The sequence below is a fragment of the Salminus brasiliensis genome, chromosome 1 (genome assembly GCF_030463535.1).
Source record: "Salminus brasiliensis chromosome 1, fSalBra1.hap2, whole genome shotgun sequence".
In the NCBI taxonomy this organism is placed as follows: domain Eukaryota; kingdom Metazoa; phylum Chordata; class Actinopteri; order Characiformes; family Bryconidae; genus Salminus; species Salminus brasiliensis.
In genome coordinates, this window is record NC_132878.1 from 38,356,017 (window position 1) to 38,368,694 (window position 12,678).

At 43.4% G+C, this 12,678-nt stretch overlaps 1 protein-coding gene across 1 annotated transcript; it reads left to right on the plus strand.

Moving 5' to 3' along the window:
* Positions 1-285: 285 nt before the first annotated feature.
* Positions 286-11,559, plus strand: nr2e1 (nuclear receptor subfamily 2, group E, member 1). The gene is made up of 9 exons (XM_072695875.1): positions 286-982; positions 4,349-4,494; positions 4,984-5,071; positions 5,959-6,197; positions 7,683-7,829; positions 7,989-8,085; positions 8,215-8,364; positions 8,661-8,766; positions 10,323-11,559. The coding sequence occupies exons 1-9, from the start codon at positions 925-927 to the stop codon at positions 10,483-10,485; spliced, it is 1,194 nt and encodes a 397-aa protein (XP_072551976.1). The 5' UTR covers positions 286-924; the 3' UTR covers positions 10,486-11,559.
* The last annotated feature ends 1,119 nt before the right edge of the window (positions 11,560-12,678 follow it).

Genomic DNA, 12,678 nt, shown 5'->3' on the forward strand with positions numbered 1-12,678 from the left:
CCCGGCTATCCCTGGCTAATCAGTCCCTCAGAACAGCGGTGGGTTAGCCTGTGCCGTTCCCCTCTCCCTCTCTCTTTCTCTCTCCCTCTCTCTCACTCTCCCTGCGAGCCTTTGGAAACGTCACTCTGTAAGTCCCTCTACACCCCCTGCCCACCCCTGGCAGGTGACGTCATGCGCCAACTTGGAGTAGAAGAAGGCAGGGGAAAAAAGCTAAGTGGGCAAAAAGGGAAGTTGGGCCTCTCCTCCTTCTCCTCCTCCTCTCCCTCCTGCTTCCTCCTCAAATACTTCTCATGCATATTCCCGAAGGCTTTAATCTGACGGCGCACATCACAAAGTCAGCGAGGCTCCGGGGCTGCCCGCGTTTCTCCGTTCTGAGCTTTCTCCCCTCTCCTGCTGCTGCTGCTGCTGCTGCTGCTGCTGCTGCTGTTGTTGCTGTTTAGTCTTCCTCTCGCTGTGACCGGCTGGGTTTATCTCCCTCTGTGTATGTGTGTGTGTGTGTGTAGGGTGTGTGTGTGTGTGTTTTTTTTCGTTTTGGGCCACATTTACCGCGAGCTCACTCTACTGCTGCAACTTTGACTGCCCGGGGGTCATCCCGTGTAAGTCACTCCCCACCACTTGTGTGTGCGTGTGCGCGCGCGCGCGCGTGTGTGTGTGTGTGTGTGGACTGCGGGACTGACCGGTCCACATCAGTCAGCCTCAGGGCAGCTCGGCACAAAAAAGTCATCCACGCTGGACTCCGGGGAGACACGCTGGACACTCAGCACACACACGCCGCGTCAACAGCCGGAACAACCCGCCGTCGCCACCACCAGCACCACCACCATCAGCGCCACCTGTCCGGACCGCTTCGACTGAACTTTGAACTGATTAAAAAGCCTCTGCTGACTTTTCCTTACCTCGGTCGGACTGGAAGAGGAGCCCAAGATGAGTAAAGCTGCCAGCTCAACAAGTGGCTGTTTGGATATTTTAAACGTCAAGTCCAGTGAGTAACGCGCCACTCCTACACCACGTACCGCACCGGTTCACTATCAATGATTTATTACTGTCATTGAATCCGATCAGTCTGAAGAATCAAGGAGGTCATGTGACACTGTAAACTGTAGGCGAACACTCAGGTTTTGCACTGAGCTTCACTGGTAAAGAAAATCTAGTTTTATCTTAATGAGTTAAAGCTGGCTGTTCTGTCTCAGGAGGTGACCATAGGTTGTTAAACGAGAGTGATTCACGAGACATCTTCACCTCCTGACATATTGTAATCGTGTAAATCCACCACCACCTTTCTTTTAATTCCTCAGTGGAGGTGTTTAATATGTTGTCGACTGAGGTGTTGTTTTTACACAGAGATGCTCAGAGACGCGCACTTTCACCTGTTCATTCTTCATCATGTAGTAAAGCGTGTGCTGTGTCTAACATCACTCCAGATTCAGATTCAGCTCATATAACCATATTTTTAAAAAGTTCTACCGAGCTGTATTTTTGTCTTCTTCGGGATCTGCGTGTTCTCCAGGTAATCCATTCAAATCTAGGCAACGATCAGCGCGTGTTAAAATTATTTTTTGGAAAAATGAAGAGCAAAATACGGATGATTGACCATCTTTATAAATACAGTACAGATATGATTTTATTCAGCATTTAAAAAAAAAAAAAACAGATCTACACATGCATTTCGTCGTTTGTCACGCAAAAAAAATGTTTTTGCGGTTTTGCTGTTGTTGTTGTTGACATCCATTAAAAATGAAGAATTATCTTTCTTCTCCTGTATAGTTGCTGTTTTGGAGACACTAGGTTTTACGAGACTATATATATATATATATTATATTATATGTATTATTACATTTAGATGTATAATATAAACACATCTAAATGTAATAATAAAGTAATTAACAGAGGCAGTGCTCTACCCGGGTTTTGTACCTAATAGACGGCAGAAGTTAAGTTTTCTGAATAAAAAAAAAAATCAACCATTAAAAATCTCTTATTTAGAGAAAACCCCACAACAACCTCTGAGTGAATTAAACTGAAATTATTTTACATTTTAAATTTGAAAAAATTTATTTATTTTTTAATATAATCTGCACCAGCGCCTCATCAACACTCAGCTCGCTTTACCGCGCCCTGAACGTCTCTCAGAAGTTTAGACACTGAACATCTCGATCAGCGCCTTCATATAACCCCTCCTTTTAAAACAGGATAACAATAACATCACTATTATTATTATTATTATTATTATTATTATTATTATTATTATTATTTTATTTTATTTTATATGTTTCAAAGCGACACTCTGTTTCCGTGGTCCTGAGAGTGGCCCCGGCTCCACCTAGAATGAGTTAGGAGTCTGTAGGCCTGAAGCTGATTACAGTAATGAAATTTGCCACATGCCCCCAATCAGAGCGCACAGGGGGCTTCGGGGTGGGACACACACGGAGGATAAAACGGTACAGAGTGAGTTATAACACACGGTTATAACGCACTCCGCGCCCCCTCTTTCACGATCATTTTACACTGTAAATAATAAAAACAGAGGTGTGCGATGGAGTGGAGCTCAAGTGTACAGCCCAGCTTTAGCAGCAGTAAAACATGCGATCGGCCTAATTTCAGAAAACACTCTTTATCTATTCATTTATTAATTAATTCATTATTAATTATTGTGACATGTATCTTTTTTGGAGGGCGGCGGGTGGATAACTTTTAGAAATTGTTTACTCCTGCTACAAATAAAATGGACAGAACGAAAACAAAAAAAAAAACACAAATGAAACAAATATTTGCGTTTGATTAATTTTCTTACGATGTCGGATTTGAAATTAAATCCGCAAGGAGTCCAAATAGCACTTATCCCTCAAATGTCTGGAACAATTTTTATAAATTAGAATTGTTGTTTTTTTGTTTGTTTTGTGTCGCAAACATTTTCCTATTTTCTTACTTTTTTCTTTCTTAACTGTACTTTTAACCTTTACACAGTGACAGTGCCCCTGTGTCTTCATGTGTCCAAACGACAATGAAACATACAGTGGATCTACATAGGGATGCAATAAGAACATGGCCTAAAAGATAAAGCGCATCACACTTTTGACATTTTTCTTATTTGCCACTCGTTCACAGAAGCTCGAGCGAGGAGAAGACGCGTCTAAATGCTGCCAAAGTAGTTTCCAACGAGCGATCATTTGGCTGCAGTTTGACATCAGACCGCCCTGCCACTGCCCTCATTGTTGTGACGCTCGGCCCTCACCGAGCCATATCCGAATTCCCATGCTACCGTTTTTGACGGGTCACTGGGAAATCAATGAGCAGGTGGACATATGTCAGTAATTACACGGCCGCTCCTCCGCACCACTCCCCCATCTACATGCGAATACAGCGCCATTAACGGATTTAGACGCAGAAGGAGGAGGGGGAGAAAGTTTTATACGCACACGTAAGAGAGAGAGAGAGGGAGAGAGAGAGAGAGAGGGAGACAGAGAGTGAGTGAGAGAGAGAGAGAAATCACAGTTTTCATTTACTCCGACCTAATTTGCATACACTTCATTTGAGGCGCTGGTGCGCATTCTGCTCTCCGCCGTGTCACTCCCTAATCCGCGGGGCCATACATGCGACGAAGAAAGCAGCTGTCGAGCTTCATTATGAGCCGGGGGTGTGTGTATGGGGGGGAGGAAGGGGGAGGGGAGCTGTGCGATGGAGGGTGGGGTGGGGGGCGGCAGGGGGGTTGTACTGGCAGCTTGTCCAGATCGGTCCAGTCAGACGAGGCTCAATGGGGGGAAATCATTAAGTTAACACTTTCCCTAATGTGGCCATTGTGCGCGCGCCCGGACGACATTGTTTTACCGCGCGCGCGCGCGCATTCCCGCAGACACACACCTGTTAAAGACTGCGCGCAGGCGAGCGCGAGCGCGAGTACTTCAATACTAGCCTGAAGTTTACAGTGAGGAGTCGGTCAGGTCATGAAGACCTGTCCAAATGGTGGTATGGTGCTGTCCAAACCTCACTCCGGTTCAGCTGCTCATTCGTATTAATCAGGTGCTGTTTCTGAGCTTCTGGGGGTCTTGAACCCGGTCCTTTTGGGTCTTGGCTCGTGGATTCCAAAGGGACTGTTTATCCCGCTAATGGCCGGCCAGAAAGGCCACCGGAGAGTAGGGGCCACTTGACAGGCCTGCCTTCTGGTCTATATGTACTTATTAATACGTATGAATTAAATATGTCCACACTTCACATTATAGGCTTATGTTTTCTACACACACACACACACACACACACACACACACACACACTGTCTACCTGTATTCTACATACAGAGACACAGTCAGTGCCCCACATTCAGCCTCTAAAATAAGGAGTGCTTGTTTTGAAGGTCGGATTCTGGACATCCCGTGTAAAGTGTGCGGAGACCGCAGTTCAGGTAAACACTACGGGGTGTACGCGTGCGACGGCTGCTCCGGCTTCTTCAAGAGGAGCATCAGAAGGAACCGGACATACGTCTGCAAGTCCGGCACTCAGGTGAGTGTTCTCTCTCCCTATCTGTATCTCTCTCTCTCTCTCTGCCTCTCTTACACACACACACACACACACGCACTGCTCAGCACTGTAATGGCGTTGCTCCGGGCTGTCTGCGGGCTCGGAGCGCCCGGCCCTCTCAGGGCTTACATTACAGCTCTGCCGCGCTGCCTAATTGAAAGATTATGGTGGGAGTGAGCCTCCTCCCGCGCCTTTGAGGGCCCTTTGGCCCGTCTAGTGGAACAGGTGTAATCCAATCTAACGCACCGGCATGACTGCGTGGATTTGGAGAGGGAGGCGGGGATGAGACTATTGGCCAAGCGGCAGGGGAGCGAGTCAATGGCCGTCATTACTGCGCCGTACCTGCCGAGTCTCTCTCTCTCTCTCTCTCTCTCTCTCTCTCTCTCTCTCTCTCAAATTTAAATGAAAAAGATGAGTTTAGCGGCGCTCCTTCATTCTCATAATCTCCCTCTCTCTCTTACACTCTCTCAGGGCGGCTGTCCTGTGGATAAAACTCACAGGAATCAGTGTCGTGCTTGTCGCTTGAAGAAGTGTTTGGAAGTGAATATGAATAAGGACGGTAAGTACGTGTGTGTGTGTGTGTGTGTGTGTGTTTGTAACTAGAGTGATATCCTGGAAAGCAGACCTCAACCATATTCACCTGAAGTTACTCCTTGCTCTTTTTTTTTATTATTTTCCTCTTCTTGCTCTCTGGGACACAGCGAATGTAAGACTCACTTGAGTGGCCATCATTGTTTTTTCCCCTCTATAATAAACAACTATTCCCAGCTGGTTTACCTCATATTTCGACAGTAGTAGACTTGTACACAGTCAGGACCCCTTTGCGTCAATCATGCTCTTGATTCCATTTAGGAAAAGGTGCAATTTTTCTTCTGACCGTGATGAAGGTTAGACTTATATAAGATCACAGCATTCTTCAGTGATATTCAGTCAGAATTCTCCAGTATTTGGTGAGATATTAATCCTCAGCAGATCCTTAAAATCCTTAGCAGGGGGGTTCTTCAAGCGTTCTTTAGTAAAGGCAGTGGATCTATATTGAACCGAGGCGGTTCAATGAACCACTTAAATGCTTAAATGGTTGCTGACCTGGTTAAATAGTTGTTCCCTATGATGGAGGACTTCTTGTAGGCTATATACATTATTGATATACATTTTAGAAATCGTTCTATAGAGGACAAAAAAACTTCCATTATTGTATCGTTTTTTTATTGTTATTATTATTATTATTATTATTATTATTATTATTTTGCTGTTATGTTTTTTTTATTTTGTTTGTAAAGATGTTTAGTAAAACTCTTAATCACCATAAAAACACATTTACATTTTAAGAGACTCTCGGTTGTCCGACACTACTGTACGCACAGTCTGCATTTGAAATCATGGTTATGGACAGTAACAGTGTGGGCTATAACCTTCTCTTCTGCTCGCCCCTCCCCCTCCTCACAGCCGTCCAGCACGAGCGGGGTCCGAGAACGTCCACCATCAGGAAGCAGGTGGCGCTCTACTTCAGGGGCCACAAGGACGTGAACGGTTCGTCTGCCCCGTTTCCCGCCGCCTCCATCCCTGGACCACCCTTCTTCACCACGGTCAGCCAGCTGGACACACACAGCCTCGAGCTTAACACAGTGGCCAGCACGCCCGAGCGCCAGCAGGCCATGGTGGGGCTCGCTCAGCCCACTCCTAAAGTGAGTCCAAGCATGCAGACCTACAACGCTAATCGAGAAAAAAGTTGCATAAAAATAAATTGCAACTTTACAGAAGAAGGAAAAATATTTTACTACACTTATATATACACGATCTGAAGTTTGGACACCTGTGGTCAAATTCCATGTTCTGTAGAAGTGTGAGAAAGCCTACAGAGAGAGTTCTGCACATTTTTGCGCATAATCACCTTTAAAAATGTACAATTGCAAAAATGCTTTAATTGTAGCGACTAAAAATATTTTTTCAATAAATCAAATTTAGTAAATTAGAATAATTAGTGCTCTAAAATATGACAAAAATATTTGTTTTTACATTAAATTAATTTTTTTACATTAAATTACATTTTTTTTTACATTAATTAACATGTACAATTTGACCAGAGGCACCCGAACCTTTGCATAAGACTGTATATATATTTATGATATTGCTATTAATTGTTTCAGAGCGTTTATGTGAGCTGAATAAAAGCTGTTAATTTGCTTTAATTTAGTCATATAATTTAGTCATTAGTTGGAACTTTTGAAACATTTTTTGGGACTCTACAAATGGAAAAAGGCAGATGTTGGGGGTTTGGGTTGATAAGCAATTATGCATTGATTCATATAAACTAAAACTTGCTTTGCCCTATTTTCAGGAAATAATTAATTTGACTTGAATAAAACCATTTAATTCTTTTAAACACACCATCATCTAGACTGCTAAATGGCTACTAATTGCTCGCTAAATCTTTCAGATGCCTCACATTATAAAACAAGGGCTGCTTAATTGAACCAAAAAATGCTTCATATGGTAAAACCAACTAGTTTTATTCAGCTCAAATACATCCACTGAATGAATGTGAATGAATGCATGTGCAAAGCTAAACAAATCCAAGATTTGACCTCAGTTTTAATTTAGAAATTGCAACTTTATACAAGGAGGGAAAAAACCTTCTTAGCTTTTAGTGGAAGTCAGTTTTTCTATTGATCCGTTCATCTGGAAATTTGACAGAATGAAAAAAAAGACAAAATATGGCAAAAAAGTGCAAAACAAATGAAGAAATGGACAGTGTCACTGTGTTCAGCTAAAGAAAGGAGGGTCCATTATTTTTGGACTGAGTAAAGATTATTTGTTCAAATGAATCCTGAGCAAATCACACTGTACAACAGTCTGTTTATGAGAGGTAACAAATAATTGAACTAGGTTTATTCAACTCAAATTAAATTAAATTGCTACAAGTGTTTTTTAGGCTTATTTGTGATGGGGTAATACAGGACACATGTTGTAGGCCCAGGAAATTCATTCGATTTCTCCTCTAAGATTCCTTTTCTAATTGAATAAGCGTATTTACACAATTTCATTTTGCTAATTTACATCTTTTAATGAACACAATAATAATGAACAACAAGGGTTTCTGACATACTGCTCCTAAATTACCTGAGGGCACAGCATTCCTGACCCTCTCTTTATTTCCTCTCTTTCCTCAGTACCCCCATGAAGTGAGTGGTGCACCTCTGTATTTGTATGAAGTGGCCACTGAGTCGGTGTGTGAATCAGCGGCGCGCCTGCTCTTCATGAGCATCAAATGGGCGAAGAGCGTCCCTGCCTTCTCGACCCTGCCCTTACCTGACCAGGTAGGACACTCAGAGCCTGCTTACTATCAAACAGCGTAACTGTGAATTTCTAAGGAAAGTACTGTATGAACTGATGCTGTGTGAAGTGAACTCAGTGTATGTAGGGCTTCTGGAGAGAATCGATCCTAGTGCTAATGAGTGCTGTAATCCGTTTCACAGCTGATCCTATTAGAGGAGGCCTGGAGGGAACTGTTCGTACTGGGCATAGCGCAGTGGGCCATTCCCGTGGACTCCAACACTCTGCTGGCTGTTTCAGGTATTGGCAGTTGCCTGCTGGTCACCACCCCCAGTGCTCCAGCGTGCACGTAACAACACTCCCAACAGCACTAATAGTCTAAAGGAACGCAGGTAGCCTTCCTCACCTTGTCCATGTTTGCTCATGCAGGAATGACGGCGGAAAACACAGAGTCTCAGAGGCTCAACAAGCTGATGGCGGAGATCCAAGCACTGCAGGAAGTGGTGACGCGCTTCAGGCAGCTGCGGCTGGACGCCACAGAGTTCGCCTGCCTCAAGTGTATAGTCACTTTTAAAGCAGGTGAGGATGCTGAACAAAGTAAAAAGTAAAGTAAGCATTTTAGTGTTTAACTAGTTTCAGCTAGCATTCAATAATGTACAAATAGTAGTAAATCTAAAAATATGTGGTTTTTGGGGGTAATTTGAAACATGTCGTAGGCAGAAACCTTCTTTAACAAGGTCATTACACAATATCCATTCCATATAACAACGATCTGTCAGAGACCTTGTAGAGGCATTAAACTCTGTAGAAGCCACTGTGAACAATCCCCTTCACACAAATACATAACCTGCCCATTCGTTGTGTCAATTGTGCAGTTCCAACACACAGTGGCTCAGAGCTGAGGAGCTTCCGGAATGCCAGCGCCATCGCAGCTCTACAGGACGAAGCTCAGCTCACCCTGAACAGCTACATCCACACCAGGTACCTAACGCAGCAGTCTCTCGGCACTCTGCGCCGCAACACCAACAGCATAAACAAACCCAACGAACACAAGAAACACCAATAAGTGCAAAGATACACAAACAACATCTATCTTTCTTAAGAAAGAATGCATTATATGTGCACTGTCAGAGGGAGGAGCACTGCAAGGGTACATTTGATCAACAGTGTGCTTAAAGTCCAGTTGTGTACCATAAACAAGCTTTAGAGATATACATGTACTTTACTCTTTACTAAGAGGGAAGTGCGCACTGTACATTTCCTTTACCTAATTATAAATAAATAAATAGATAAATACATAAATAAAGTAAGTAAGTAAGTAGTCTAGAATCCAAACTTTGTTATTAGTTAACTTAAAGGAAGCCCTGACTGTTAAGAGGTGTATTCTTTAATATAGCAGGTGCCCAATACTACTAAAATAATAATAATAAAAAAAACTTAAACCAGATAAAAAGGCTTCATTTGTTATATTAAAAATAAATAAATAATAATAACAAATTGGCCAAATCCTTCTGCTAGCAGCTCACCATTGTTGTACTGTTGAGATATCACATGCTTGCACTGGATTCAGTCCTAGGAAAATTAACAGTCAGTAAAGTTTCTCTCTTGTGTGGTGTTGCACTCTATCTAAAGCCAACGAGGCTAAATAATAAACTCATGAAGTTAAATCAGATATTTAGCTGGCTGCTTGAGAGAGAGAGAGAGAGAGAGATAGAGAGAGAGAGAGAGAGAGAGAGAGAAAGAGATAGAGAGAGAGAGAGAGAGAGAGAGAGAGAGAGAGAGAGAGAGAGAGAGAAAGTAACCATTTGATGCCACAATAAAAAAAAATTGATGAGTGGCTAGCAGAATGAATTTTAATAAAAAAAAAGTATTTTGGTTGGTTTAGAGGACAAGGTTTATGGTACTGGGCATCCATCTTTCCCATTAAAAATAGTCCTCTGGCTTTCAAGTGCCCCGCTAGCTAACCACTGCCTCTATATTCTAGTATGATACAAGTCAAGTCAAGTGGGTCAAGATTCCTGGTGATGCCACAGCCATCTGTGGCCGGGAGTCCCATAAAGTACACTACATTACAATCATGGTTCTTTATGGAGCCACCAGTCAGTGCTAGATGCGGTTGGCTGGCTTCATGTGAGTCAGAGGAAACATATGCTAGCCTTCATGCGCTCAGCACTGGAGAAGAGTAGTGTAACGGTGCAGTCCTAAATAGCGGGTGGGACTTAGAAAATGACTAAATTGAAGTTCACATGTGTTTGAAGAAGTGGTACTGAGGAAGTGGTGCCACCCCAGGTGTATTTCTTGGAAAGCACAGTTTTTTTGTAAAGAGCATGAGCTAGATCGGAACAAGCAAGACTTTCTTAAAGTGGCCTTCTTATCTGATTACCTAATGCCTGAATCGAGCCTGTGTGGAAGTGTGAAATTAAGCGTTTGAGAAAGGGGAGGGGCTGGGGGGGTCTATGTTGCAGACGTAATTGGATTAGCACCTCTGTGAAAACTCTACTGGGAGTGCCTGCCTGACTGGGATCGCTGTGTTTCAGGTACCCCACTCAGCCGTGCCGCTTCGGGAAGCTGCTGCTGCTCTTGCCTGCGCTGCGCTCCGTCGGTCCGTCCACCATCGAAGAGGTGTTCTTCAAAAAGACCATCGGCAACGTCCCCATCACACGACTCCTTTCCGACATGTACAAATCCAGCGACATCTGAAAAGCACACACACACACACACACACAAGGCACGAGGTGCGTGATCCCCAACCAGGACTTGCTAGAAAAAAAAGAAGCTGGGAACATGCTGGCATGCGAGAGACTGTCTTTTGGCCTACAGGTCAAACACCATAAAAAGACTTACAAGAGGGAGACGGTCCACAACGGTCCTGCAAAACACCTGGAGGCCTCCTCAAGAGATCAAGAGATCTTACGATGTGCTTAAGAGCTTGTTGGAAAGCTTTGAGTCCCAGCCGTGAGACTTGATGTGTTTTGGGTTGTGGAGGTCAGAGAGCAGGGGGAGAGTTTAAGGACTAACTGTACATCTAATCTAAGGTATTTAAGTCTACTTATTGAGATAACCTGGTTCAAAGCTGTTGGGGTGGGGAAAGCGGTAAATCACTGTAAGCCGCTCGGCTGGGTAGTCGCGTACAATCATGAACGGTTGCTCACTGGCAGGACGTTTTAATGGACTCTTAAGAAGACCAATGAGCTTTTCCGACCAATGCCTTTTCTTTGCCGTTTATTCCTTCTGCAGCGTTCTGTCTGTGAGAGTCTGGCCGAAACCAAATATATATATTTTATATATTTTAGAAAGTTAGAGAGAGAGAGAGAGAGAGAGAGAGAGAGAGAGAAAGGGAAAAGGAGGAAGAGCCGGAGAGAGCCGGAGAGAGCCGCGAGTGGTCGCTGTCCATTCGGCATGGTGCTGAAAACCAAAGGAGCGACGGGAGGCGTGATACTCTGACCTTGTCCCGGCTCGCAGAAACGGCTCGGCAACGTAAACGACGTACCATTTTTTACAAGTGCGCTGCAGCGGGACACTACAGCCCCTCCAGCTGCTGCTGCGATGAACTTTTCAACAGCAAGACAAAAACACACAAATAACAACAGCAAACAAACAAATAAATAAATAAGCAAACCTAAAAACTACCTATTTTGTGTTCCAACGCAACCTTCAGAGCTTACTACGAGTAGTTCCTACTAACACCTGTTCACACACACACACACACACGTTCAGCACTTGTAAGGGTTGTTTTTGTAGTCTGTAAATACATTCCTGTTGTAAAAAGTAATAATTTTTGGTGAAAGTTGTCTAAATATTAGAATAAATATTGAGTATTGATCTTTGCGCCTTTTTCTTTTTACTGAGCAATACTGCTTTCCACTTTTCTTCTACAGCTGGAAGTCTTCTGGACTTTTGGGGTTGTTTTTTCTGGTGTTGTTGTTGACGATGATGATTTGTTTTTGCAGCCCAACATGCTGCTCGATTCTGCTGCGAAGAGAACCCCCCCCCCCACCTCCTCCTCCCTCCCTCCCTAAACTCTCTCTAAACGAGGACGTTGAGAGGTTCATGTCTGGCCTGGAGTGCATATTGAACCGTCGCCGATACAATGCACCCGGACCTTGAGTTAAGTTGCTGTGCCTCGCGCGGGCCCCGGAGCTTTCGAGCACTCTTTGATAAATCAAGGGCTCTGCCCAAATTGCATTTTTTAATCTTCATTTTTTGGAGAGAGAGCAGACACAATGGAAAGAATCATGATTGCAGATGACAACGTTCAATCCAATTTAGCTTACTCCTTTAACGCGGGCTTGTACAACTGCAAGGTTGCCAGAACCAAGCGGATGTGCCCTTTAGCATTTCTCCCCCCCCCCCCCCCCCCTCACTATGGAGGGCCAGTTGGCAAAACGTCCTCTAACGTAGCTCCTCCTGCCACAGCTGGGCGATACTCTGCACAGGTTAAATAAATAAATAAATAAATAAAGGGCTCTTTACCGATGTAACTTTTGATTCCCTAAAATAACCAATACACCCTTTTTATTTATTATTTAAAGTTTTTTTAGGTTTTACAAATCTCCACCTGATTTAATGGTTTTATTAAGAAAGACTTTTTCTATAAGCCATATTTCCATATTGACAAAATTCTAGGCATATTTGAACAAGATTCTTTAACACTGACATTTTACAATTTCATGATCCTCCACATAGTACAAGTATTTAGCAACTTCTGGTAAAATTGTCTATATATTGATTTTATCCAAGTATGATGCAGAAATATTTTATAAAACAACGTTAAAACCTTTTTTTAAAGTCTTAAAAAGCTAGCTCTGACCCAGAACATAAGTATTTGGACAAAACAAAAAACTTTTTTGACCCTCACCCAGAACACTGATCTAAAATGGAACCGGACAATGA